The 27,951-nt window shown below is 44.7% G+C and overlaps 1 protein-coding gene across 1 annotated transcript in view; it reads left to right on the top strand.

Moving 5' to 3' along the window:
• Window positions 1–24,782, top strand: part of LOC142803978 (RNA N(6)-adenosine-methyltransferase mettl16-like) — a 36,071-nt gene extending 11,289 nt beyond the window's left edge. Inside the window, exons 3-10 of the mRNA XM_075890376.1 lie at window positions 5,324–5,502; window positions 7,682–7,761; window positions 9,745–9,811; window positions 10,226–10,315; window positions 13,530–13,664; window positions 15,248–15,455; window positions 18,257–18,837; window positions 23,884–24,782. Of these exons, the coding sequence (XP_075746491.1) occupies window positions 5,324–5,502; window positions 7,682–7,761; window positions 9,745–9,811; window positions 10,226–10,315; window positions 13,530–13,664; window positions 15,248–15,455; window positions 18,257–18,837; window positions 23,884–24,078 (1,535 nt within the window). The 3' untranslated portion in view covers window positions 24,079–24,782. The remainder of the gene's footprint in view (window positions 1–5,323; window positions 5,503–7,681; window positions 7,762–9,744; window positions 9,812–10,225; window positions 10,316–13,529; window positions 13,665–15,247; window positions 15,456–18,256; window positions 18,838–23,883) is intronic.
• Window positions 24,783–27,951: the final 3,169 nt, after the last annotated feature.

A 27,951-nucleotide genomic window follows, 5' to 3' on the forward strand; every position in this document is an offset into this window, starting at 1 on the left:
TTTATTATTAAATGTGAAAGATTTTTTTTTGTGAACCAAAAGGCACTTTTGCAGTTTCTATTTCTGTACCTGTTTGATCTATCCAGCCGCCTATGTCTGGGAACTCTTTTGGCCATCTCCTTTAATTGTTGTACACCAGAATTAGCATAGGAGGACCTGAGCATATGAAAAATGCAATTTACAGATCTTGACATGAATAACGTGATGTTACTGTTGCCTCCAGCCATGTGTGAAATGTTGCATATTGCTGCCCGTGGTATGTAGGTATGCGCCGCCAAGACTTTCGAAATCTTAATATTGTTACGCACAAGGAGGACCAGGACGCATACGGCTGAAGGGGGCCGTTTATTTCGGTCGCGAAGAGAAGCACCGGAGCGGCCAACAGGTTGATGATCGCAGTGTCGTCGTCTTCCTTTCTTTCTCCAGCTTGGGGCCGCCAGCATGTTCACCCATCTTCATTTTCTTCCCAGGCATGCGTAACATTCCTCCCCTCGCAGACGAAGCCCACCGGGCGAGGTAACTGATTCACCTTGGTGTGTACAACTTCAGTCGAGCGACATGGACTGTTTGGGTTTTAGCGGCTCTTTTACCACTTCTCGTGAGGCGAGCTATTGTGTATGTGACTTCCGTGATTTTGTCGAGAACGACAAACGGTCCGTCGTATGTGGCCAAGAACTTTTGGCATAACCCGCGTCTTCGTACCGGAGTCCACAGCCGTACTAAGTCGCCTGGATGGTAAGTTACAGGCCGGTGGGGGACGTCATAGCGTACCTTCGATTTTTCCTGTGATGCCAAAGTGCGTAGACGAGCAATACGACGCCCCTCTTCTGCAAGGCAGAGGATTTCGGTGACTGAGAGGTTCTCGTGCGCCGAGAATGGCAAAACTGTGTCGAGTGTGTGCCGTGGCGGTCGTGCGTACATCAAGAAAAAGGGGCTATAGCCTGCTGTCTTGTGCTTAGCGGTGTTGAACGCGTACGTTATAAATGGTAGCACGTCATCCCAGTTCTTGTGGTCGAATGCCACATACATAGAGAGCATGTTTACAATTGTTCGGTTGGTGCGCTCTGTGAGCCCATTTGTTTGCGGATGGTATGGCGACGAGTGACGAAGGCGGGACTCACTCAATCGAAGCAGCTCTTCTACTATATCTGCCGTAAATTGTCGCCCACGATCACTGATGGTCACGTGAGGTGGGCCATGTCGGAGGATAACGTGCTGCAGCAGGAACACAGAGACGTTTGTTGGCAGTTGCGGTTGGTATGGCCGCCGTCTCGCAGTAGCGCGTGAGGTAATCGACACATACAATTATCCAGCGATTGCCCTTAGCCGACTTTGGAAAAAGGCCCACGAGGTCAATGCCCACCTGTTGGAAAGGTGTGCTTGGAGGTGGCAAGGGCTGTAGAAGACCAGCCGGAGCAGTAGATGGGCGTTTGTGGCGTTGACACTGGGTGCAGCTGGCCACATACGCCTCGACTGACTGTCGCATTCCTGGCCAATAAAAGCGTTCCTTAGCACGCTAAAGCGTCCGCGCAAAACCTAAATGTCCGGACGTAGGATCGTCGTGCATAGCACCTAAAATCGCTGTCCGAAGGCTTTCTGGCACTACCAGGAGGAAATGTGCGCCAGTGCTGGAAAAGTTCTTATATAGCAGTCCGTTGCGTACACAGAAATGGCATGCCGTAGGATCTGTGCAAAGTGATGATAGCCTGGTGTCCTTTCGCTGTTCATCTTTGAAAGTACTGAGGTCGGCAAACTTTGGTGACACAGAAGCTACGAGGTGATCGATGTCATCGGCGTCACACTCTGTAGTGCTCAGTGGCATGCGCGAAAGGCAATCTGCGTCAGCGTGTCGTCGACCACTTTTGTACGAGACTATGAAGTTATACTCTTGGAACCAAAGTGCCCAGCGCGCTAGACGGCCGCAAGGATCCCGAAGATTGACGAGCCAACACAATGAATGGTGGTCGGTGACGACTGTAAAAGGGCGTCCATATAGGTAAGACCGAAACCGCTGAATCGCAAATACTACCGCGAGGCATTCTTGTTCTGTGACAGTGTAATTCTGCTCGGGCCTACTCAAGGAGCGACTTGCGTATGCAATCACGTGCTCGCGGTTACCATAGCGTTGAACTAGGACGGCACCAATTCCTATGCCGCTGGCATCTGTGTGCAGTTCGGTTGGAGCTGATGGGTTGAAGTGTTGAAGGACAGGCGGCGATGTCAGGAGCAACTTCAGTTGACGAAAAGAGGAGTCGCACTCCGTAGTCCACTCAAAGGGAGTATTCTTCCGTAGCAAACATGTCAGCGGATACGTGACATCGGCAAATTTATGTATAAAGCGGCGAAAATAGGAGTAAAGCCCCAAAAAACTCCGGAGCTCCTTCACAGAGCCCGGCACATTGAACGTTTCAACGGCTGCTGTCTTCAGGGGATCTGGACGGATGCCCTCCGGATCGACTAGGTGTCCGAGAACAAGGGTTTGTCGGTCTCCGAAGTGCCATTTATTTGAGTTAAGAACAAGGCCAGCGTTTCTTATGCAAGTCAGTACAGTATCCAGACGTGAATTGTGTTCGCTGAAGGTGCGGCTAAAGATGACGACGTCGTCGAGATAGCACATGCAAATGTTCCACTTCAAGCCACGAAGAACAGTGTCCATAAATTGCTCGAACGTCGCCGGCGCGTCACAGTCCAAATGGCATCACGTTGAATTCAAAAAGGCCGTCAGGGATTACAAAGGCTGTCTTTTCTTTATCTTCAGGATGCATGGGAATTTGCCAGTAGCCCGATCTTAAGTCCACAGAGGAAAAGTAAAAGGCCGAATGCAGACAGTCTATGGCATCATCAATACGTGGAAGTGGGTACACGCCTTTTTTAGTTACAGCATTATATCGGCGATAATCGACGCAAAATCTCCAGGATCCCTCTTTCTTTTTAACGAGAATTACTGGAGCTGCCCATGGACTTACCGACTCTTGAATGATACCGTTTTCAATCATTTCGTTCACCTGCTCATTAATAGTCCGCCGCTCGGATGGCAAAACACCGTATGGCTTTTGTCTAATCGGATTGGCCAAACCCGTGTTGATAGTGTGACATGTCCAAGAAGCAGGGATTAGGGGTGCTTTGTCTTTCTGCGCAAAGTCGAATACAGAGACGTGCTTCGAAAGTACATTACGAATGTTACGCATGCCTGGGAAGAAAATAAAGATGGGTGAACATGCTGGCGGCCCCAAGCTGGAGGAAGAAAGGAAGACGACGACACTGCGATCATCAACCTGTTGGCCGCTCCGGTGCTTCTCTTCGCGACCAAAATAAACGGCCCCCTTCAGCCGTATACGTCCTGGTCCTCCTTGTGCGTAACAGATTGGTGTAGGTGCTGGGTAAGACAAGCCCAACGACGGGAGCTTCACTACCTGGACTACGCCGCAGCCGCCGTCTTGCCGGACTCCCGCCTGCGCCGATTGTAATGGCCCAAGATCAGCCATCTAACGCTTCAAGGCTGACTCCAATGGGTTCCGTGCCCTACTACCGAGTCCCGCCAACCTTCGGAGGAAAATCGGGAGAGGATGTCGACGCGTGGCTCGTCCAGTACAAGCTAGTCAGCAAGTCCAACGGCTGGGATGCCGCCGCTCAGCTCAGCAATGCAGTCTTTTGCCTTACGGATACTGCGCTCGTGTGGTACGAAAACCACGAGGAAACACTGACGACGTGGGACGTTTTTGTTGCAGAGCTGAAAGCGTGTTTCGGTGACTCGAGCGTCAAAAGGAAGCGGGCAGAGCAGACGTTGTCTCAACGCGCGCAGCTTCCAGGTGAGACATGTACCACGTATATAGAGGACGTGCTGAAGCTCTGCAAGGTGGTCAATGATCAGATGTCAGAAGACGACAAAGTAGGACATTTGCTGAAAGGCATAGCCGAAGATGTCTATAATTTTCTCATCGAAAAAGAGCACCTGAGCTCGGTGTCTGACGTGATTCGGCATTGCCGAACTTTCGAACAGCTGAAAATGCGCAGGATTGCTCCAAAGTTCGGCCGGCTCACAAATGTTACAACGGTTGCCAACACGTTCACCCATCTTCATTTTCTTCCCAGGCATGCGTAACAATATGACAGCATTAAAAAGTGTGTGACGTCGAAAATCAGGTGCCTGCGTCAGTGGCAATTTAAAAGATCCCTATAGAAGCAAAGAAAAAAAATCCTAGCGCAAGTCAGAATTGAACTTTGACATTGTGCATGGCAGTTAAGTTTTCTGCCCCAGAGCTATGCCAGTGTTTCAGACTGCTTAAGATAGAGATTCAATACAAGCGTCACGTCAGGAGGAAGCCAATTGTGGTGCAGTGCTGTCTGTCTACTTCTATATCAACGTGATAAACATTGTACGTGTACAGCCATGACTCTGTGAGGTACAGTGAAGCGTTGCGTGAAGATGCTTAGGGCCGCTACTCATGATATGAACATCACACCGTATCGTGCACTACATGGCGGTAAAACTGATGTTTCTTCTCTAATGTGAGTGCCGTTGTTATGTCAAACCAAAGATGATCCACACATCAGGGCAAGAATAACGCATAGCTGCCACTGCAACCGAAATATTTTACAAGGAAACTTCACAAAAATTGTGCCGTTTTTTAGTGTTGCAGGTTGTTCTAGCTTCAATTCTATAGCAGAGGGTCACTTAGCTGCATCGCAGCTAGACAAAATTTGTTGTGTTTAATGAAATTAGAATGTGGTATTTACAGTTGACTTTTAATAAGCGGAAATCTCTTAAAATGAAACTGCAACTTAAATGGAACAACTGACTCTGGTACGATTGGTTTCCTACTTGCATCATGCACTCCTGTTCATCTCTCAGTAAACAGAACTCTTGTTAAATGGAAGACACCTTCATGGTCCCTTCAGGTTTCGTTTATTGAGAGTCTACTGTTCATGCCAAAACCATAATAGGACAATGATGCCTTTTGTAGGAAGGGACACAATGGTAATTTTCACTTGCTGGGTTTAACGTGCATCTCAAAGTACTTTGAGAGTGTCCTTGCATTTTGCTCCCATCTAAATGAGGTCATCAGAATCAGTATTGAACCAGGGCATTACCTTAAGTTCATCATCACAGCACCCTGGGCTGATAGGCCACCGGGACTGGTCTTGTTGTGCTTAATTAACGGTCAACATCTTGAGTAACCGATGTGTCTAGCATTTTCCGAAAAAATTCAGTTGCTGCAGCTCATGACTATTCAGGTTTTTCAGTTAACAGGTCTGCCGTCGTACATTTCCTGCAGAATTGCAATGTATTCACAATAGGCCAACTTCGTTTACGACGATGCAGTGTTGGAGGTTGGCTCGCTCGTTGAGGCCGTGGAAAAGACGGAGTCCCACAAGTTTGATGTGTGCGTCTGCAACCCGCCCTTTTTCCCATCGAACGAGGAAGCAGATGCCAAAACGAAGGCCAAGGAGCAAGGGCGCACCTCTCCGCCTTCCGACATGGGAGGCGTTGAGTCGGAAAAGGTACACCCATGCCTGGAAACCAAGCTTGTGATTGTCATAAAGCTTGGATTTACAAAGTTGTACTAGTGCTATGTACTCTCAAACCTTATTATAACAGTCATACCTGGTACGAAAATACTTTGTTATATCCGAAAATTCGTCATACACATATATTTGTAGCACTGCATCTATATATTTGTAGCACTGCATCTCTTTTCATACTTTGAATTGAATTAAAATACATTAAGTTGATACAAATTAACGAAAACTCGATACAGTTAAACCTGCTTTAACCAACCTTCATATAACAAATTTCTCGCTATATTGAAGTTTTTAGATTCTCTGCCCTTACTACGTAGAACACTTCTATGTAACAATATAATGGCGGGAGACATTCGTAATATGTCGAATTTTCGCCACAGACAAACTGGGAATGTTGCCCCGGATTTCGTCATTTGGCACAAGCATGCATCTTCTATGGTTGCCCCGCCGCTGATGAAGCGACTAGTTGCTGCGGCGGCGTGCCCGGCACGCTTGTGGCCCCGGCGACTTCCAGGCGAAAGCGAGCGCTCATTACTGCACGTGGGTGTGCTCGAGGTGGGCAGGCGGGCTTGCGGGCTTACGCCCCACGAGCTGGCGTTGCCGCTGTTCTTGCCGCCGCGAAGCAGCGATGTGCCCTCCCCCTCTCTCTAAACAAAAAACCATAAGAAAGCTACTTTTGCATTGGCAATGGGCCACACTTTTAGTTAGTGTCACATATGTGGGGCTGTTTTGCATATGGAGGGCGCATTGCCGAATAGTTTTTTGTAGTATCCGCATCGTTCGCTATTCGTTTTTGACGTCGTGCGCACGTGCATGCTTTCACTGCATGCGCATGGTGTGGCCTCCGATGACGTTCAGTTTTGCTTTTCTTTAAATGTGCACAACCATGTCATCACTACTGACGGGATAACAGATTAGGTGCTGATCGCTTCAAAACCACGGAGACCACGAGGCATCTTGGGAGGTCGACTCATGACGTGATTCCATCTTGCACCACGCCGCGAGCTTGCGGGGATGTAGCCTTTGCAATTAGCCGATTAGCTCTGCCAATGACACGGTGGTTGGTTGAATGCAATGCAATGAATGTGATAGCAACAGATTGTAATGCTATACGAAGTAAGGCTGGCACTAACAATTTTAGATCACATATTGCGGAACTCCTACAAAACGCTGTTGTATAATACGGCTGCTCCCAGGGAGAAGTGCTCTTTTCACACAGTCTCTTTGCGTTGAAAGCGCGCTGATGCTTGCCGAGATAGCACACGCAACAGCGATCGCGACCGTGCCCTTAAAGTCAATGTTCACTATTGCTACTCGAGCTACCCCCCTCGTTTTTTTATGCTCGTTCAGGACGGGCGTTTTTTTTTTTTTTTCTGTTCGAGCATTTGACGGCAGTTCTGACACGCAAGGGGGTGTTATCGTATGCGCCCTCCAAGCGATATCGTATACGCCCTTCAATTATCTTTGCTTCAACAGCTCTCGCGCACCTTTACCCGCTCGTAAAAGTTACAATGCACGGGGGCATGTTATCAATTTAGACTTGCTGCGGAACATAGCAGCGACAGCGAAAATTCGTGGAGTATATCCACATAATTGCTGTCGCAATAACAATGCAGTGTTTTACCGCTAAATAAATGTTTTGGCTTAGCTCTGCTCCAAGTTCCCTTTTTTTAATTTGTGCATATAATAATTTTTTGACTTTGTATACCAAACCTGCATATAACGAGATCGTATTTATAACAAATTTTTCCAAGCATATTTCAGTTTTGCTATATCCAGGTCTAACTGTAGAAGTGTTGTGCAATACAAACTCTATGGAAATACCGTATTTTCTTACGTATTATACACAAAAGATAAGCAGAACATTCGAAACTAAAGTAATGGTGGGAGTTATATGCAAATATTAGTATTTGCGTAAAACTCTCACCCGGCTGGCTTCATAGCACTGCTTCACAGTCATGCGAGGAAAGCATTTTCACAGCTGTTCACGGGAATTTTTTTATTATTTATTTTCCCTCATCTATAGATGTTGGTGCGGGTTATGTGCAAGCTAATCCAGTATCATAGAACTGCATGCATAGAGCTTTAGCCTAGGCCTCATGTCTCATGTTTGAATCAATAGTGATATTGCTTTTATGTATGCACCCTTCATTTACAGGTATGGGCTAATTCGGGTGAGACAGGCTTCTTCAAGGACGTGCTCTTGCGGGACAGCCTCATACTACGGGACAAGATTGGGTACGGACCATAACGCTTCTACCGGAAATTACAACGCTATGTGAAATCATCTTAATTTATAAGCTTCAGAAGACTTGTCACTGCAGTTGATCAAGTATTTGTGGTCTTGAAAGGCTTTATCGTACTTTACGCTTAAATCGAGCCGTACGGAGATAAGCTTTCGCCTTTAGTGCCATATAAACAGCATTTATCATATTCTACTAGCACAGCATCATTGAGCACAATACGAATGAAACCCTTTCCTGGCTTTTTCTAGGATACTTCTCTTTCGTTTCTCTAGTGTATACCCTAAAAGCAGTTTTCTTTTTTGCTGACATCTGTGTGTAAGCCTATAAGAAACATTAAATACGATGTGTATATTTTGTGTATTTACTGTGCTTCGGCTGCGCCACCTAAATTCTGTCTGCTTTGATTGAAGCTTGACTCTTCCATCTGGTTGAAAACGCGCTGATACACAAAGTTTACTTCTTGTTCTTTCTGTTGTAGTAAATAGTTAACGGCCCTGTTATCAAGGCGGGAATTGTCGTTCACTGAATGGCTCCATGGTTAATTAGTTGCAGACAGTTTTATTGTGCCTGGTCTCAGTTTTGGTTTCAGAGAGCGCTGAGTCGAGTGAGGCCTAGAATAGTTTTCAGGTAAACACAGCTTTCTACGTGATCAAACAAAACCACGTTCACATGAACGCCACATTGATGGAATTCTTCAATGAAGACCTCCCTGGGTGCATGTGTAATCTCCCCTGAGATATTGTACATACGCCTGTCCCCGCCCACAAAAAAATATGCGCTGCTGGGGCAAGGATATCAGCTTTTGTACTGCTTTCCCGCCACGGTGGTCTAGTGGCTAAGGTACTCAACTACTGACCAGCAGGCCGCGGGATCGAATCCCCGCTGCGGCGGCTGCATTTTCGATGGAGGAAAAAATGCTGTAGGCACGTGTGCTCAGATTTGGGTGCACGTTAAAGAACCCCAAGTGGTCGAAATTTCCAGTGCCCTCCACTATACGGCGTCTCTCATGAATCATATGATGGTTTTGGGTCGGTAAACCTCACATATCAATCAATCAAGCCTTTGTTCTGCCATGCGAGTCCATAAAGGAGGTGCTCCCTCATTCATTGAAAAAGTTTTCTAGGAGAGTGTGCTTGCAATGATTGTGGCTGCCATCACAAACTCATGAGGCTGTTGGCTATTTGCTTCAAAGAGTACGTGGTCTTGATGTGGGACGTTTCGTGCACATTCCCGAAATGTGCACTTCGACGTTGAATTGGAATATGTTCTAAGCTATATTAGCTGCTATTATTTTCTAGATTGTGCATGCGCGTCCATGCAAATTTATTTACAGAAGTTGTCTTGTCATATAAATTTATTTACAGGAGTTGTCTTATTGTGTGCTACAGTTATTGTCGCACCTACCAATTCTGATTTCTTTGTCTGATGCTGTCATTGTCAAACTATTCGTTTAGAAATTTTATTAGGTATTTTGCTGCTTGTCCGTAGTTATGTAAATTCATTAGCATTGCAGTGAAGTCTGAAGAAGAACAAACCCTTGAGGGTACTGGCTACAATTCTGTGGCTTTCGTGGTGTGCAGTTGAGCTGTGACAGAAATTTCTGTACTTGTGTGCTCTGTTCAACCTTGAATCATTAAGAACAGACGTACATATCCCTGAAAAGGATGGTGCACAGGGCAACCCCTTGCCTTCTTCTCTTGACCCCCCAGTGTCACATCTGCAGAATTAAACTATTAATTTTAGTGTTCACAGGCTGTCAGGTACGCTACAGTGCCAGCACTGTTTTTTCGACATATGTGTTACAAAAGAGAGCTGAAAGTTTTGTTTTTCAGATGATTGTGAAACTTTGTTCTGCCAAATAAACGCGAACAATTTCTTCGCAATGTGCCCTACCAGGCTGAGAAACCCCAGCTCTTCTTTTCAAAAGTCCGTTCAAACAGCTAAAGCACTAAATTTTTCTACATGCTTTGTGCAGCCTGTACACCTGTATGCTGGGCAAGAACGGCAGCGTAAAGGAGGTGCTAGGTGCGCTTCAAAACAAGGTAAGCTTCCGTGCAGGACACTAGAGAGTGGTGGCAAAAGCAGTAGCGCACTAGAGAGCTGCATCAATCGTCTCGTTGCTTTCAAAGCAACGTTTGCATGTTTGGCTTTCAGCATGTCAAAAACAAGGCTCTTGCTCGCAAGTCGTTTGCTCCCAAACATGCGCTCCTGTGCCATTGTTCTGGACACACCAGCCATTTTTATGTAAGATTTTGTAAGACCAGCGTCACCTGTGCGTGTGTTTTGGAGGCCACGGCGAGCAGGCAGCTTTAAGACAGACACGAGCAGTTTCTTGTGTAGTTGTAGAGTTAATAGTTTACAAGATGTGTAGAGTCAAGTTCTTAAGATGCATCGGCACGAGGGGCCTGCTGCCAACACGGGAGTCTGCTGACCTTCAGGTCGTGTTTACTTTGCAGGTCAAGTCCTTTCGAGTCGCAGAGTTTCACCAGGGAAAGACAACTCGCTACGCCATCGCATGGACGTTTCTCAACGTCAATCTACAAAAGGTGCGAGGATTTTTTCCTCTTCGTTACGTCATATCGCTCAAGATGGGTTGTGGAGCAACCCATTTAGTGTTTTTAGCATAATAGACATGCAGTGAGATAAATGTGAGTCGTAATTTTGAGGAGATAAATGCACGTAGAACCTTTCTTGTCGAATCATGTTTCACATATTTTTTGCATTTAGCTGCTGATGCTAGCAAATTCACAATACTGTAAGTAGCCAGAAGGTTTTATGAACATAACAACAGTAGTATTTTAGTAATTTACATATTCCAAGAATTGGTATTAGTATTACTCATTAAATTTTTCAAACTAGGAATAGCCACAGATTGTCATTTGTATAAATAAAACTGTGTATTTAGAGCCAAACCTTCTAATGAAGTCACATTTCAAATAAACAATTGGCACTTCATCATATCTTATATATGCTATCAACTTGTGTAAATCTATGTCTGTTACAATTTAATATAACAACAATATTTTTTTTATAACCTTCCAGTTTCTAGAACTTTGTTATTTGTAATTGCTTGTTATAATCTGTATACATCACATCAAAGTACATTCAAACCCACGTATATTGAAGCCACGTGATAACAAACTACTTTCAGGGGTGAAACAGCTGTGCCGTTGTGCGCCAAACTTGTTAACCCACGCCATCTTGGAACGAACCACCCTCGTGATGCCAGTGTTGCTCGTCAGTGCCACAGCACCTGAATATAGCCACAAGGTGCGACAACCGTCAAGCCCCATGCCGGAAAACATGGTTGAAGCATTGCGTTTTGGAATTCATAGAAGCGATGATGCTTACGCAGTCATCAAGGCTGTGATTGACTTTGGCAACTTTTTACACTTTCATATTGACTTTGGCTTTTCGTTGCCTTTTTACGATTTCATCAAGACTGCGATTGACAAGTTTATCCCATCTTAAGGTAGAAAATTGGCTGCAAGAAAGTATGTATAGAATCCCACTCGTGGTAGGTCTCCTGTACCAGTTAAGCAAGCCCACCTCAGGATAGCATCTTGATGAAGGTTGCCGTAGCAGATGTTAAAGGGACACTAAAGTAAAACGACAATATTATCAACAACAGTGCCCTACTTACTGAGAAATTAAGGTAAATGCACGAGAAGACAAGCGCCACAGTAAGACATTTTCAAAATGATCCCTATGACATGAGACAGACCGCCTGCAAATAATCACTGGTAATCGATCTAACTGCACTAAATAAAGAACCTTCTGTGCATCAAGAGACGCAATAAAATGCTACTTGTTCGTTTCTGTTTTATTCATGGAAAAGAGAACCGCCCTACGTTTATATGAGGAATGGCGCGAGTGGTTCAAAAATTCAATTTTCGCGAGGTTACACGAGACCGGTGGTGCCATCTAGCGGGGGGCAGTTAAAACAAACGCGTCTGAAATCTCGAAGCCAAAGGCGGGAAATTGATCAATGGCCGTTGTTGCTGCTGTGGCTCCCGCTGCTTTCGGTCTGCTGCTACTAGCGCTGTAAAACCGAGCAATGTTATGCATGGCAACAGCAACGTGAGTCGATCCGGTTGGTCTGCTTCTTGAGGCGGGTAATTTGAAGTGTGCTAAGCTGATGCAGAGCACTAAAATGAGATTTCATTTCAAAATAGGCCCTTTCTTGGCACGAAAGTAGCACTACAAGGTTTCTGGACTGCCATTTCAACAATCAACTTCGACTTAATAGTTGACGTTAGTGTCCCTTTAAGGGCTACAGAAGAAAGAAAACAAAAAAAGGACATATAGGTGGCATTATTTGGCCAGCTTTGGCAATGGAACATTTGCTGGTACTTTCCCTCCAGCTGTTCAAGCCTTTATTTCCTACACGCTCCTGGCCATGTGAGCAGTGCCTCCCGAGTATGATTTTTTTTTTTTTCAGTATCATCATGCGATTCCCTCCTCCTCAGCTAGAGTGGCTACCTTGGCACTACACGCCTTCGTGGAGTTCTTGATGCGGCATTTTTACCGTTTTTCTTTGTTTGTCGGCAACAGCCGCTGTGTCACAACTAAGGCAATGAAAGTGTTTAGTTATTGGAGGTGAAAAACGATCCTAGCTTTGTGGACCATGACTTTCGGTAGCTACGTTTATTGAAAAAACATTTTAAGCTCTTCGCTCGTGCTTGTTAATTGGGTTTGCATTTGTAGCGATATAATTGCGGTTTTTGGCCTGTGATCTTGAGGTTTATCTTTGCTTATGTGGAGGATAGATTACTAGTTATGCCTTTCAACATGTGCTTTTTGCATCATCTGCATAAGTAGAGCATGTCAGGGCATGTTCGTCGATTGTCGCAAATCGGAGAATGGCAAACACAAACCTATTCTTTGCTGTGCCCTCATTGGAACCACTGCTCAATAGAAAAAAATATATATGCATCTCCATGAAGTGAATCATGATGAGTAGGCAAAGCACTGGGGACCGCTCTTACCGTAAATTACCCGTGATATTGCCCACTCGCACATGTAAATGAGTGACGCCTATGTACAGTATGTGCAATGTGTTTTCACCTTGCTTATTCTTCATTGTCATCAGCCACAGCACAAAGTGCACATGATGCCTTACAGATGTGCAGTGCATATCTTACTTATCAGCAGAATGACGAGTGGCATAGTATGTGCTACGCTATGTCATGAACGTTACGGTGGGCCACACATAGTGTTTATCTTGCGTGTGCTGTGCCAGACAACAGACAACACACAACGGACTAGCCTAGACCCTCATGTGCTTCGCCCCTAAAAGTACTATTAAACGGCACACTTGTCTTACTGGAAGAAGATATGGGCGTATTTTTCCAGCTGTCATACTAGCAGCCCAAATGCAGCTAATGAGACACAAACTATATAAAACTGAATGAAAAAAAACAACTGAACGTGCGTATAGATACATACCTAAATAAGGCTATTGTGCAGTTTAGCTTAGTGTTTCCTAATGCTGCATTGGACAAATTATATTTCGACAAGAACTGTGAAATGGGGTTACATCTGCTTCAAATAGCTTTTCTGACTGCTCCAAACTTGTTTGGAAAGGTCTTTCTGGCTGCTCCAGGTGTGCTACAAAACATCAGCCTGGATGTTTGCAAATAGGACAGGATTGCAAATATGCTTTCCTTCACAATGCCTCTGTTAACATACTCATGTTTATTGGAAAATCAAACTGCAGTCAGTCATCAAATCAGTGGTGATCGTTTTGTGACTGTGCAGCTTCCATACTCCAAGGTGCGTCAGCAGAAGCAGCAGACCAAGATTGAGCTGGTACTTCCGCAATCGCAAGTACCGCTCACCCTGCGGGTTCACTACGTCTGGCGGGAACTGATCAACGCCCTCAACTCTATTGAGGTAATCGCCTCGGCACACTGTAATCACCGGCGCTTTCTCTTCTCCGAGAGTGGTACTCTAGTGAAGTCCGGTCGCGTTTTAATGAAATCGAGCCTCAAGCATGAATACTCGTGCTAAATCATGCAGATAGTATTGATAAACACTCCTCATTTGTAGTGAAACGTAATTCATTTACGGCAAATGAAAAGTGCTATAACTTGACATCTCTAGAAAGTGGATATTTAAACATGAAGCTGCGTTAGATTGACACTTGTGTATGTTTTTTCGCACTATTCTGGTTTGGTGGCACTGGTGTATTTTTAAATAAACCAGGAGAAAGTGTTACTATATAGCAAAATCAGCCTTCATGGGCTAGCTCTCTACAAATCCACTTCCCTTCGCTATTTCTGTGCAGTATCGGTCCTATACGTACGTGACCTCCAATATTGGCTGAGGCAGTTTCTTTGGCTTCACTGCTTACACAATACGACACACTTTTTTTTTGCTGTTTGTTTCATTTGTCTTACGCTATGGTCACTCCCGATATTTTTCCTCTTTCGTGGCTTTTTCTGTTGCTCTCTTTGGATGCCATTGATGCAAAATGCACGATGCAATCCACCAAAGGTGCATGTTCAACCCTTTGAGATGCCACCTGTAAATAACTGTAAATGCTTCTAATTGATAAAATTGTATTGCAGGCATTCAGTAATCTATTTTTGCAAACTTTGTCATGTAAATGTGAATTTTTGTGTGCTAATAATTAGTTCTAATTAAATAATAATTAAACATATATTTACTCTTATATTATGTCCGCCCTGTGTTTTTATCAATGGACCGCTCGAATGCTAGTGCAAATCCATTTTCTGTTGTGTACATTTTGAGTGAACAAAAGTTATACTTTTAGGTGCGAAGCATCTTAGAGACGACCCGTGTCTCCTGTTCCTCGTGACACACTTGTACTGAAAGCACCGGGTGGATGGCGTGGTGGTGCCAGCGCTTGCTCCTGGTGCGTGCGCTGGTGTGAAAGGAGACCGCTCGGGGCGCTGCGGTGCCCCTAGAGCTAAGAAAACACTGACTTCCGGCGCTGCCTCTCTCTTTCGACGGCTCGCAGCACAGCAACGGAATGCAAATTTTTGGGCTCGCAAAGCAGCTGCAGCACGGCAATGCAGACAAACGGATCCAGATTTGCGGGCGCGCAAAGCATTCTCATCGACCACTTGACCTTGCGGTACTCATTTGCATGTTCGAGTAAGCAGTGTACGGGTTACACAAATGATCCCCAGAAGCTTCACCCGCTCATCATTTACTTCACGAATATGCTGCGACTTTTTTTATGTGGCTCACAAGAAGCAGTGTGCCGAGCAATTCGTCGAATATGACAGTGCCTTCGGCAAAGTGATCATACTCAGCAGTGCGTATGATCACTTTGAAATAGAGTTAAATAGAGACGCATTAGCTATGCGGGAGGCTCATTCCATCCAAACCTCATTAATCCTTGCTTTTTCTTAGCCCCTAGTCGACACAAGCAGTGAAAACAACAAGTGGTGTACACGATTGTGTCTGAAAAGGCAGTTTGTGAAAGATGCATTCGTTTGCCTTGGCAGGTCCCCTACGAGATCATCAACGAAGGCCAGAACATGTGTCACCTGTGGGTCAAGGCCAAGGAGAACACGTGGACGCATCTAAGGCGCAGGCGCCGGGAGCTGGAGCGCAGACGCCGCGCGCAGGAGGAGGCCAAGAAAGCCGAAGAGGCCAAGAAGCCCAAGGACAGCTCTACGAATATCCAGCAGGCACAGGACACACCAAAGCAAGGTCGGCTGGGACGATGTCAGTAGTCTTGCAAGTTTATTCGAGTCGTGGCCTTAAAGCGGCCCTACTACACTTTTGAAGCAGCTATTTTTTATATGTGGTTTGCGTAGACTGATGGCCTAGGATAATCTTAGCATAGGTCTAAGTACTAATATGAAATGATTTGCATACTAGTGATGCAATGAATTCGCTACATCACTGCTGACCAATTGGCGCTTTCCAGAACCATTGTGGGCGGAAATGACGACGCAGGGTGCAGGCCCATCATTGGATAGATGTAATGTCGGAAGCAATCGTGACATGGCATTGAAATTGAGATCACTAGTATGTTTCATTTTTCTTTTCTGTGCTTTTTAATTGAACTCGAAGCTATTGCTATCACAAAAAATATATATATATACGTATCTTCAACTATAAACAACAACAGAGGTACTGTTACCATTTCGCCTCTGTATATTTTGTTTGTACTGGTTTGTAGGCTCACAATTGTTGGAGAATCGGTGCAAGCAATTCTTTTCATTGAATGTATATGTCGCTGCATCCGCGTAGTTCATTGGGGGAGCTCATCAAACAGCCCGTGAGGGGACAACAGCACTTCACCGCCCTGGTCGTTCCACTAATTCCCTTCTCAGATTGAGAAGGTGGAGTGGCATGGAATGTTTATCTGAAGAACAGCAGTCTGTACCTCGCTTCAAAACAGTAGTGTGCGCTCACGTTCTGACAAGTCAGGTGTCAGGCACCACATTTGTTGCTATGGCAACTACGTCAACAATGCAGTTGAAAGGACAAGCAGCTATTGCATGCGAGCTCCTTATGTCGGAGCTCCCAGCTCAATTCATTGGGGATCCCTCAAGCATCGCAGGGAAAGCGCAGTGTGGTCCTGTGACCCAGCAAAAATTAGGTTAAGGGTAAGTTTTTTCGTATTTTTTTTTTCTAGATTGAATAACTTCGGACTACATGCCACTATAGCTGCCTTTTTCACTGCAATAATCTGTGCATATTCAGTCCATAGAACCCACGATTAAAACAAATAGAGAGGTTGAATAGTGTTGGAGGGCCCATTCAAGAGATGTAGGGTTAACAAGTGTCCGACACTCACCGTCGTGGCTATGAGCGACCCTAACTAACACTCCCCGCTTTAGATGCTAAAAAATACCTGATAAAATGGATGAGAGGATCACTGCCACTGTAGCTCTGTTGGTAGAGCATTGGACGTGCTATGTGGAGTTTGTGGGTTCGTTCTGTACTGGAAGCAGGTGGTGTGTGCACTTTAATTTATTTACATCTGTAACTTAATTGCTACCCTACAGTTGTAGAAATTACAAGTAAGGTCCCCAATACCTTCCTTGGCCTCATTGTTTGGTGGTTTGTAAGTTGTACATAACAAATACAACTTCCTCCAGTGACAGTCAAACTAGTTAAGGAAGTCAGCATGACTGCATGTTCACTTACAGTGCATATGAAACAAACTAAAGATTTAGGTTGTGTTGTGTCATCCTTCCTCGGTTTCTAACTTGTTTCTCTCGTACAATGCAGAAGCACGTGTGTGATTTTCAGGAACATTGTTATGTGCGAGTTGCCAAGGCAAAAATGGTTTACCTTGTAAATACGTCACTAAATCATGGTCAATTGGGTAAATATCTTCGCTTGCTTAGAGAGATGATGGAAACTGCTCCGTTCACCCCAGCGTAGATGTACGTCGTTGAATGAGGAAGAACTCCACAAGGCATTTTCACTCTGACAAGCACACAATGGTAATTTCAAATGAAATGTCTCACTCCTAAGTGCCCACACCCCAACCAAGTGCAAAAGCCTGACGTGCTGCCGATCTCCCCAACAATGCACGTCACAGAAGTCAAGCGCTTTGGGTTTAACGATTTTCAAGCCCGTGGCATGGCACGTCCTCTTCGTAGAGCTGGGGTAAATTGGCAGCCACTGAATTGACTGATTTGAGCAGAGAAAGCAATATTCTTTATTTGCTCTAGCGCATCCTCCTGAACACCAAAAATAGGAAAGCACAGTAATGTGGCACACTAATGGGCTTTTTGAAAGCACAGTTCTTGCATGAAATCTGCCAGTTTTTTTTTTCTCTTACTTGCAATATATAGTGATTTTCACAATCTAAAAAAAAATGGTTGTCTAATGACTTCACATTAAGGAAACTAATGGAATGGTAGTCTAGAGGATATGAAACTTTTGAACCTCTCACGTAGTTTTTAAGAGAGGCTGTTTGTGTCTGACTCTTGCTTTTGAGACCATTTTCAAGACTTTTTTTGCCTCGGTGGCTGTTTCTCAAAGAGAAGTTGTCCCTAAGATGAGAGTTCACGCAGCGCTGCCTAGGCCAGGAAGATGCGTTCTTGAAGAATCAAGTCCATATGTGTGCCCACCATCTTGTGCAAGCTTACAATACACTGCAGTGAACTTCAACGATACATGATTGAGTAATAACGTTACACGTACATGCTACATCGGGCTACTGCTGCAACGTCTCAACGTCTCACTGGAGTTCACGTCTTACGTTTACCTTAATATGCAAGTCACTAGGAAGCTGTTAGTAGTTGATATTTTAGATGTATTCAAGCATTATTCTGTCTGTGTAGCCTATGTTGTTATTTGCTTTTAGTGCTCCTTTAATCTGCTTCCAGTGAAAATAAATAACCATCACACGAAAGAATGCACTTTCGCACTTCAGTTGTGTTCGTTTTGAGAAACCAACACTTGAACATAATTTTAGCGCGGCTCTCTGCAATGTCCTCTGTAAAGCTGTCGTTCCCTCACTTTTTTTTCTTTTTTTCATATTTTAGAGGCCTCTATCTCAGAGGCACCTGTCAGTAAAGAAACATCTGATGCTCAATCCACAGAGAAGCCATCAAAGTTAGACGAGACCGTGGCTAAGCCGGCTGGAACTTCGGACGAACTCTGTAAAACAGAGGTTGCTGAACAAGAGCCTACCGAATCTGCAAGCGAACTGGTCGAGGAAGAAAATCCTGCATTGGAGCTACCCGAGCAGCCGGCTGCCCTTTCTCAGAGCTCCACTAATGGGCCCTCGTCGGAAGCTGAGCCAGGCGAATCCAGCGACGTGCCAGCCGAGGAACAGGAGTTAGCGTCAGAGTCTTCCTCTCTTGCCTCAAAAGTCGGGGATCCTTCTCCAGCGGCCGCACCCTCAAATCACGCGCCAGTGCAGTCAGATCTCGAACCACTGCTCAAGCAGTTGCCGAGTTGGTTGACCCCGGAAGAGGCCATGGAAGGAGACCTTGCCTACGATACTGGTGGCTTCGAAGGGGGCAGTGTGAAGAGGAAAATGGAAGACCAGAATGCCCCGGACGAGCCACCAAGCAAGGTTCAACGCCAGGGTCCCAGCGACAAATCCTCTGAGGAAAGCATAGTAAGTGCGCATATACGTAGATTCCATGTTTCTTAAAGCTCTCCTCTGCTGACATGGGGCACTTGTACGAAATTTCAAACAAGGCTTGAGCCTGCAGCCAACAAAATCCACCTTCTCCCACTGTCATAAATTTACAATACACTCGGTATCAAGCGATGGTGAGATTTTTTTTTAATAATATGTAATACTAAATAGAGCATACATTGCTTTCTTTTGCAAAGGAGAAAGGAAGCACCTATTAGCACTACAAAATCAGCTGGCAGGTAATACATAATTTGGAAGTACATAGAGCTCTGTATTGATACAGAACAAAAGACATTGTTCTATTTATTCTTTCTCATAAATATGTTTAGCTGTGCCTAGTTTTGACAAAGCCTAAAAAAAAAAATCAGGGAAACAGCATTTGCGATTTGAGAATCTTCTAAAGCAGAGCTTATATTTATGTATCCTGATCCCATATGAAGTCGAACCAACAACAAATGATTTGCCATGGGGCTACAGTGGTCAGCCGACACTTAACAAAGCATTCGCCACAATTAGGCATGGTCACTGCAAGATTGTCATTAGGGTACAGTTAAAAAAAAACATATAACTTAAATGTAACACAAATGTATTAGTAAACTATCATTTTAGAGCATAAAAAAAAAAGCTCCTTTCACGAGTCTGTACCATGTGTCAACGAAGGTGTCAAAGCAAGCTAAGTGGCAACATCGCTTTGAACTTCCTACGCCAACTCATTGCAATAGTATGGATTTTCACTGCAACTTGTCCATGCTTGGTTAAATCTTTTTATCAGCACTGATACATTGCGTTGTATGCCAAAGGACCTGATCAAAGCAGTTGGCAAGTTCTTATAACTTGTACTACGCCAGTGTGGGGCTTAAAGACACATTAAAGAGAGAAATGACTTTTGCGTATTAATTAGGTGCAATCTTGCAACCCCAAAACACCATTCTTACCAGGATACAATGCTTAGTAATCGAGACAACGTACGAAAATTAAATTCAGGTGGAGACGCCACCTGCGGTTCCCGCACCAAACACAGTGACATCATGATTGGAGGCATCTAAATTGGTCCTACATAGCTTTTAATCGATTGAACTGAACTACATTGTCATCTGTGGGTGCTATAAACCTAGCATACTAAGTTTCGAAAAATTTCATCGAGCCAATGTCACGAAAATATGAAAAAAACTTTTTGAAACTTTTGATATCACATGTCATGAATTCAACGCAAAATTTAAAAATGAAACTTTAACCTTAACTTCAATGGTAATAATGAACTTATGATCGTGAAACCTTTGGCATTAGAGTTTTCAGAGTGCAGTTTGTCAATCTAAACCAAGTCATTGTTAATATGAAGTGAAGTTTTAAATCAGTTACATCACAATGGTGTGTAACTTTCAGTGCAAAACTCATTAGCTGTCCAACTTTCGTTTTCTGTTCAGTAGCCTACCTCTTGCAATGACATCGATCAAAGTATTTTTTTTTTAGCAATACCTAATGCATCTAAGCTAATTTGGGTTTCTTTTTCATTTCCATTTTCTTTTTTGTCATTTTCATTTGAATTAGTCTATAATGTGTAGAAAAAAAACTTGGAAGCCCTTGCCCTTTCGGGAAAATGGGGGCAAGCAGAGTTGGCATGTACGTGTCGCATCGCGTCGTAGCAATTTTCTTCTTTTTAACTAGTGCGATGCAACCTCTTGTTTTCTTCCTCCACACTGTGAATATGATCTTAATTCATGTGCCTAGTGGCACGACTCTTCAGTTGCTACAAGCAGTGACGACAGTTGAGGCTTCATTGCCAGACAACACAAAATGGCAGGACGTCTTGATAAAAGATCAGATTGCCGTGTCACAAACAGTTAATTGCTGACAAGCCCCCGATAGAGGGAGCGCTGGTTATTGAAAAACGGCGCATACAAATGCGCATGGAACGGGTTCACTTTCGAAGGCCACATTTTACAGGCATGCGCGAATATTTGAGCACTTGAGATATTCAAACGAAAGTTGCAGTATTTCAGTTTATTTTGAAATTAATTAAAATTATTTGAAATGAATAAATAAACACATAGTTTAAAGCAACGTTCCCATAAACCGCGTGTAATCTTTTGTAAAGGTGGTTTCACCGCAGGAAAAGGGCGCTATGCCGTGAATTTACACATTCAGGAAAAATCGCACTGCCGCGAAGCCCTACTTCAGCGTTAAAAAACATATTTTCACGCATTTATTTTAATTATTTTTTAGTTTGAAAGCTTGTAGCACCAGTTTATATGCTACAAGTATAGTAAGTGTTAAAATGTAATGCACTTTACAGGTTCTCACTTGCATTATACCGTGTGGGCGTCTCGAATTGGCGAGCGACACTCTCTTGGAGTGAACGAACACAGCAGACGCGGTCAAAACAAACCAAACAACTTGCATACATTTATTTAACTATTTTAAGAATGATGATATCGTCTGCCGCATAATTATAACATCAATCGTGATCAACACGCTAGGACATCCTTACACAATATTAAACAATACTCAACAACATGACAAACAAGGCGGTGCCGCTAATGCCTGATTCACTACTCGGGCCCACCGCAGACAGCCTGCGGTGCCGTTCACGGCAGACCCACTGCTGGAGGCAACCGTCCGCACCACCGCCCCACGCCAAAAAAAGACTCGCGCAACTCTCTCGCCCGCCACCAAGGCTTGCCTTCCGCCAGGGGTCACTGCCGGCGCTACTGCTCTACCAACCATGATAATGACAGTGGTGATCGCCGCTCACGAAACCAACGCCACCTATCGCTCAATAGCTGTCACTCTCAAAATACGGCTTCTGTGCGAGATACATGCACCATGCGGCCCAAACAACTTTACAGGGGGTGTCAGCACCTCTACATGCTTTCAATCTTAATTGAAACCATATCCCGAAAAACAAAGAAATTAGCTACACAAGCTCTAACAAATCATGACAACACATGCCCCTACATAATCTCCGTGCACGACGACACCGCCACCGATCGACACTGCTGCACTGTCCGGCTCAACAACTTCACCTCAGTACCGGTCCCGCATCAGCAACATTGCCCTCGGCGTGACGAACCGTCACTCGCTTTGACAAGTCTTCTGGTTGTGACCAGCGCTCACGAGGGCGCCGGACTGCAGGCAGTTGCGCAGGTCCAAGGCAACTCCATCGCCCGACCTCAGGACTGCATTCCTGGCCAGCGGCTCTGACGATGTGCAGAAGACAGCCAGCCGCGGGTCACACCACTCCCGCTGCGTATATTCCAAAACACTCTAAAGAAGAAGGCAGTTGGGCAAAAGGAAGGGAGCTTCAAGCTCCTGCCCACGTGGTACGATGGTCAGTACTGCTAGCTAATACATCGGTGGCGGCCGAGACGACCATCAAAATAAAACAAACATCACGTTTCCTAACTCGTGCGTCGCAAAATAAAAGTGATGGAAGCAGAGTGAAACATTTCAACGCCAAGATCCACCTAGTTGTGCCACGTGCGACAGGCGGCTGCGCAGAGCCTTAGGCCTAATCAGTCGCTTGACAACAACCGGCATCCACCTAGCACCCAGCCTATGCATAGAAGAGACAGCCGCAAAGAGATATCCGCTCTATAAGGTGGCCCTATCGCTCGCCCGACACAGCAGCTTATCGAGCGATTGGCGTTTACTGTTCCGGACAGTGTCACGGCGTCGAGCCTTAATATCAGACAGCTAGGACGCCCGGCTCCCTGAGTCAAAAAGAGAAGAAGCTATTTACAGAAAATTGGGCCACCTATGAGGCTTCTGTACTCACTCGCTTCGAGCCTGGACTACAATCCACGTGCTCTAAGCCTTGCTCGCCCCAGGATGCAGACCACATGGTTCTCGTACTCAACTGAACAACGTTCTTAAAAACCAATCACTACAACAACAAAAGCACTTGCGAGCAGAAAAAAAATACAACTAAATGTGCCAACAAGTTCAAACATGCCACAACAACCGATCTCGTTCTCAACAAAGCACACCGCCGACGCTAGCAATGAGAAGTCCCCCTAGGCCTACTCTACCCTGGTTCTAACAAAAACTTGTACCGAACCACAAAAACTGTCGGCCGATGCTTCAAAAGCTCCACATTGGGCAGCCAGTGTGTGCGTCTCGAATTAGCGTGTGACACGCTCTTGGAGTGAACGAACACAGCAAACGCGGTCAGAACAAACCAAACAACTCACATACACTTATTTAACTATTCAAAAACGACATTATCGTCCGCCAAATTATTATAACATCAATCCTGATCAACACTCTGGGACATCCTTACACAATAGTAAACAACACTCAACAACATGACAAACAAGGCAGTGTCGCTAACGCCTGACTCACCACGTGGGCCCACCGCAGATGGTCCGCAGTGCCGTCCACGGGAGACCCACCGCTGGAGGCAACCGTCCGCGCCACTGCCCCGCACTAAAAAAAAAGACTCGCTCAACTCTCTCGCCCACCACCAAAGCTTGCCTTCCACAAGGGGTCACCGCCAGCGCTACCACTCTACGAACCATGATGATGATAGTGGTGATCACCGCTCGCGAAACTAACTCCACCTATCGCTCAATAGTTGTCACCCCCAAAATACGGCTTTTGTGCGAGACATGTACGCCACGCAGTGCAAACAACTTTACAGGAGGTGTCAGCACCCCAACAATTGAAAGTCAAATTCTGCGACAATTCTAAATTGCTTCCACATTCCTTTCAACTAAAAAGAATGGCATACCTTGCTTCACTTTCAAAAAATATTGTGCAGGTTAGTTGGGTCGGGATAAAGATGCTCATTTCTCTTTATAATATGTGAGAGATACTCTTCGAATTCACTTCAAACCTGAAATTTATGACTTTCACATCCCTTCTTGTCATTTCTTTATTGTTGCGGGCGCCAAATTTTTTGTGATAACAGCTGTGACACACGACAGTTGCGAGGTGCTTGAAGCTTTGGTTGAACAGTCATTATTTCACTATGCGAGCCTTGGCTTTCTTGTGTAGTGTTACAATCATCGTGCGGCTTTCCAGGATGACATGGCAGCCGACGAAGGTGTCAGAGGGTCCAATCCTGAACCGGACGACGCCTCATTGCTTCTGAGTACCGACATAAGAGTGCGGCGCTTCTACGCTGACATCGTCATTCACATGACCATCCGCAGTGGCCAATCAGACGTTGCGCACCAGTTGCTGCAGTACATCAAGAACTGCCTTTGGGGAGTGTAACCCCCCTGCCAACTTGTTTGACGCTGAAGTCCTCAATGGCTGCATTTTTCTTTTTTTTCACACTTTTGGAAACTCTCATTTCGTGTGTCACTTCATCTGGGTTGTGTGAATGTGCTGGTGCGAAGAACTGCTGCGAGAGGGGGGTGTGTGCATGGTGTGGTGTGAATGTTTCATTTGGTCGCAGTGCACATCGAATTAAATCAAATGAAAAAAATTATGTTTGCAAGTTTTTAGGCATACTTTTTTTCCCCCATTGCATTAAAATTCCGTACATTCTATATAGCATGCTTCTTTTTGTATTGTGTCATTATGTGTTTTCATTTTCTCTTGCTGCGAATCAAATTAGTCCCGAGTGATTGTAAAAAATTGCTCTCCTGTTGCAAACAGTTGAACTTCTTGATGCTTCTTTCTGTCTCAGTCACAAAAAATAAAAATCCTGTGGTTCGCAATCGAGAATGCTACGTCACAGTAATGTCACCTGTGCTGTTTGCAACCTGCAAGTATAGACTATTTAACATAAGACATATGAGCGTTGCCACCATGGCTTTCTAAATGAATGTTTCTTATTTTTGTATGTCGTGCGTGAATCGATCAGGTCAGGAAACATCGAATGCAGTAACCAAACTGTTCTCATGTGTGTTCATTCATTATAGCACTGTTCATTTAGTTGTTCAAAATATAAAACGATAATGTTAACAGCCCGACATGGCAGCACCAAAACCCACTCATTACATACCGTATAAACCAGAATATAAGTCGAGATATTTTCAATAAAACAAGGAGCTAAAGTCGCCCCTTGTCTTATATAGCGGTGTCTAGCCGACAGTGCTCCGCTGTCTGGCAACATGTGGCTTGCATGTGCATGAGAAGCTGGACACGGCCATATTCGCATTCAAATGAATAGCAAGTTGTCTTTTTTTCTCTCGTCTGTTTTTTCGTGCTCGTGATTTGCCTCCGATCTCTTCTAAGTTATCGCTCCGCTTGACATTGTGTTTTATTTTTAGTGGTCTTTTTTTCGTTCGCTGAATATGAGTAGCTGTGGGAGAAGGTAGTACTCAGCTGCGTTTAAACTAGAGATTGTTGAGTTTGCAGAAGCGAATGGGAATATGGCTGCTCAGCGCCACTTTGGTGTATCAGAAAAAAGTGTTCGCTATTGGAGGGTGCAGAAAGGAAAGCTGCAGATGTGCAATCCTCGGAAAATGTCATTTCGTGGGCGAAGTGCAGTTCATCCGCAGCTGGAGAGTACGCTAGGAAACTTGGTGTGGGAAGTTCATGCGTGCTCTCTGCCAGTGACCGTGGATGCCATCCGCAAGAAAGCTGTAGAACTCGCTCGAGAAGCTGGGCTCACGAGAGAAGAGTTTCGTGCACCAAACTCTTGGGTGCGTTGATTCATGAGACGCAAAGGATTTTTTTTCCGGTGGCGCACATCCATCCGTCAAAAGTTTCTAGACGAGTTTGAGGACAAGCTTATAAACTTTCAGGGCTTCGTGAACCGGCTTCGGGAGCAGAACAACTACATGATGGGGCAGATTGACAATGCTCATGAGACCCCCATGTGGTTTAACATGCCTTCATCGACTATGATCATGCAGCGTGGCGCCAAGGATATGAAGCTGTTGTCCACTGGCAACGAGCACCCGTGCTTCACCGTCATGCTGGCATGCATGGCAGATGGCGGAAAGCTTCCGCCCTTCATCATTTTTAAACGTAAGACAATGCCGAAGGAAGTGTTCCCGCTCAGTGTTGTCGTTCATGTCAACAAAAAGGGATACGTGGACGAGGCCATGATGCTCGAATGGATACGAGTAGTCTGGAACTGTCAGCCAGGTGCACTGCTGTGTCTTTGCAGCATGCTGGTGTTAGATGCGTTTTGTAGTCACTTAACCGAAGCTGTGAAGCACGCACTGGGCAATTAAAGAACGGACCTCGCCGTGATACCAGGTGGTATGACCTTTACCGTCCAACCGATCGACGTTGTGCTAAACAAGCCATTCAAGGACCGAGTGCGGCTGGAGTACCAAAAGTGGATGGCCGGCGACAACACAGACACCGAAGGGCCGCCTACAGAGGCCTCCGCTTGCGACTTTTTGTAGCTGGGTACTTTCCGCCTGGCGTTCCTTGCCAGATTCCATGGTGGAAAACGCTTTTAAGAAATGTTCTATCAGCAACGTATTGTCGGAGGCGGCCAGCGACAAACTCTTGTCTTCAGAAGATAGTGGTGCTTCATCTGACGAATTGGAACATTTGCGATGGTGGTTGAGGGAAGCTCCGACGATAGGGGCGCGATGCGCCCAATTCGCAAAGAAATGTTCGGCAATTTCGGGTTGTTTTCCTTTTTTTTTCGGTAACCTGAACTTGGGGGGTCGACCTATATTCCCACTCGACCTATAGTCCGGTTTATACCGTAGCGTACTCCCTCGATTTGTGTGCTCTTTATCTAGGTAGGAAGCAGTTTAAAATATCATTCCAGCTCAGTGCACACAGGTTTGAAAGGCAAGCAATGGCCATAAAAATGGAAAAACAAAAAGAGGGCACTTCAGCTTTGCCTTCAAGAGTAGAATGCTTTAGCGGAATCGAGCCCCTTTTGCAATGCCTTCTCACTCGCTAGCCTTGTTTTACTGTTCAATAGACACATAAACCATGCCGCAAAGAGAATAATGGCAATGCTAATTACATTGACCATATGTAACTGCCCTGGAATATGTACAAGTACAGTTGCAAAATGGCCACTATGCTATAATTCTTCGCCTTGCAAATTAGAAAACTACCACTCGCATCCGCAAGACGATGAAATATACATACGCGGTAGTAAAGTTTTCGCTGATAATGGGTATTGAATTTCTTAGCGCTTTGTAATAGGCAGCAGTGGGTGGCTCTTTAAATCACCCATTCATTTTGCAGTTTGCACTTCGACACATGGCGTGATTCTATGCTTGTGCCACAATACGTTACACCCATTAAGGAGACTACTCACACTGCATGACACTCGGAATGTATAATTTTTTTTTTCTTCAGAAATAGTTCTGATCAATGCAGGACTTTGGTACAATACCTGCTTGCATCCAAAAGGCCTGGTTTTTATCCTCACTGGAACCAGGGATTTTAATTTTTTTTTTTTTGCATAAAAGAAAATGCCAATTTTTCGCTGAGCCAATCAATCAATGTAGCCATTGAAATTACTGTGTAAGAAGCTCTTTAATGCTATGGCATCACGAAGTAGCCACAAGTGTGAAAACAACTTTTTTTAATAAGTAACTGCTAAAGCCTTTCGGTAAAAATATCAATAAGTACAGTCTTTCAAAATTAAAAGTGCTGAGATCAAACATACATTTCTTGCTTTAGTGGTCATTTTGAGCAGTGCACTGTTGCAAAATTGACACCGTCAAATCATTTTGCGTGACATTGCATAGAATCAGTAGTCTTGTCGTGACAATGCAAAATGAGTATGGCAAGGTTGACGCATAAATTATATTCATTTTCTCAACCATTTTCTAGTGATGCCAAAGTGCGAACAGTCTATAGTCATGAGTTGCAGTTTGTACCTAACATCAAGAAATGGCACAAGTAGTTAGTCCAATACTTGATTTTTAGTGTCAATTGTTTGACATATGCAAATATGTTTGTGATATGCAAATTGTTTTCAATTTTTCTGTTCACATACAATTACGACTAAAACTCCTTAAGCGATATAGGTGGTCTGAAAATGTCGACAATTTATGCTCCAGATCTCACGACCGTGATATTGAGCACACTCATGTCATTCTCATTTTTGTGTAATGCAAGCGCCAAATTAAATTTTAGAAGCTGAAAACACTCATTGGTTACGATGTTATGAGATCGCAACCAATGCACATACTCGAACGTGAGTGACTG

The sequence above is a fragment of the Rhipicephalus microplus genome, chromosome 3, assembly GCF_043290135.1.
Source record: "Rhipicephalus microplus isolate Deutch F79 chromosome 3, USDA_Rmic, whole genome shotgun sequence".
Lineage (NCBI taxonomy): Eukaryota > Metazoa > Arthropoda > Arachnida > Ixodida > Ixodidae > Rhipicephalus > Rhipicephalus microplus.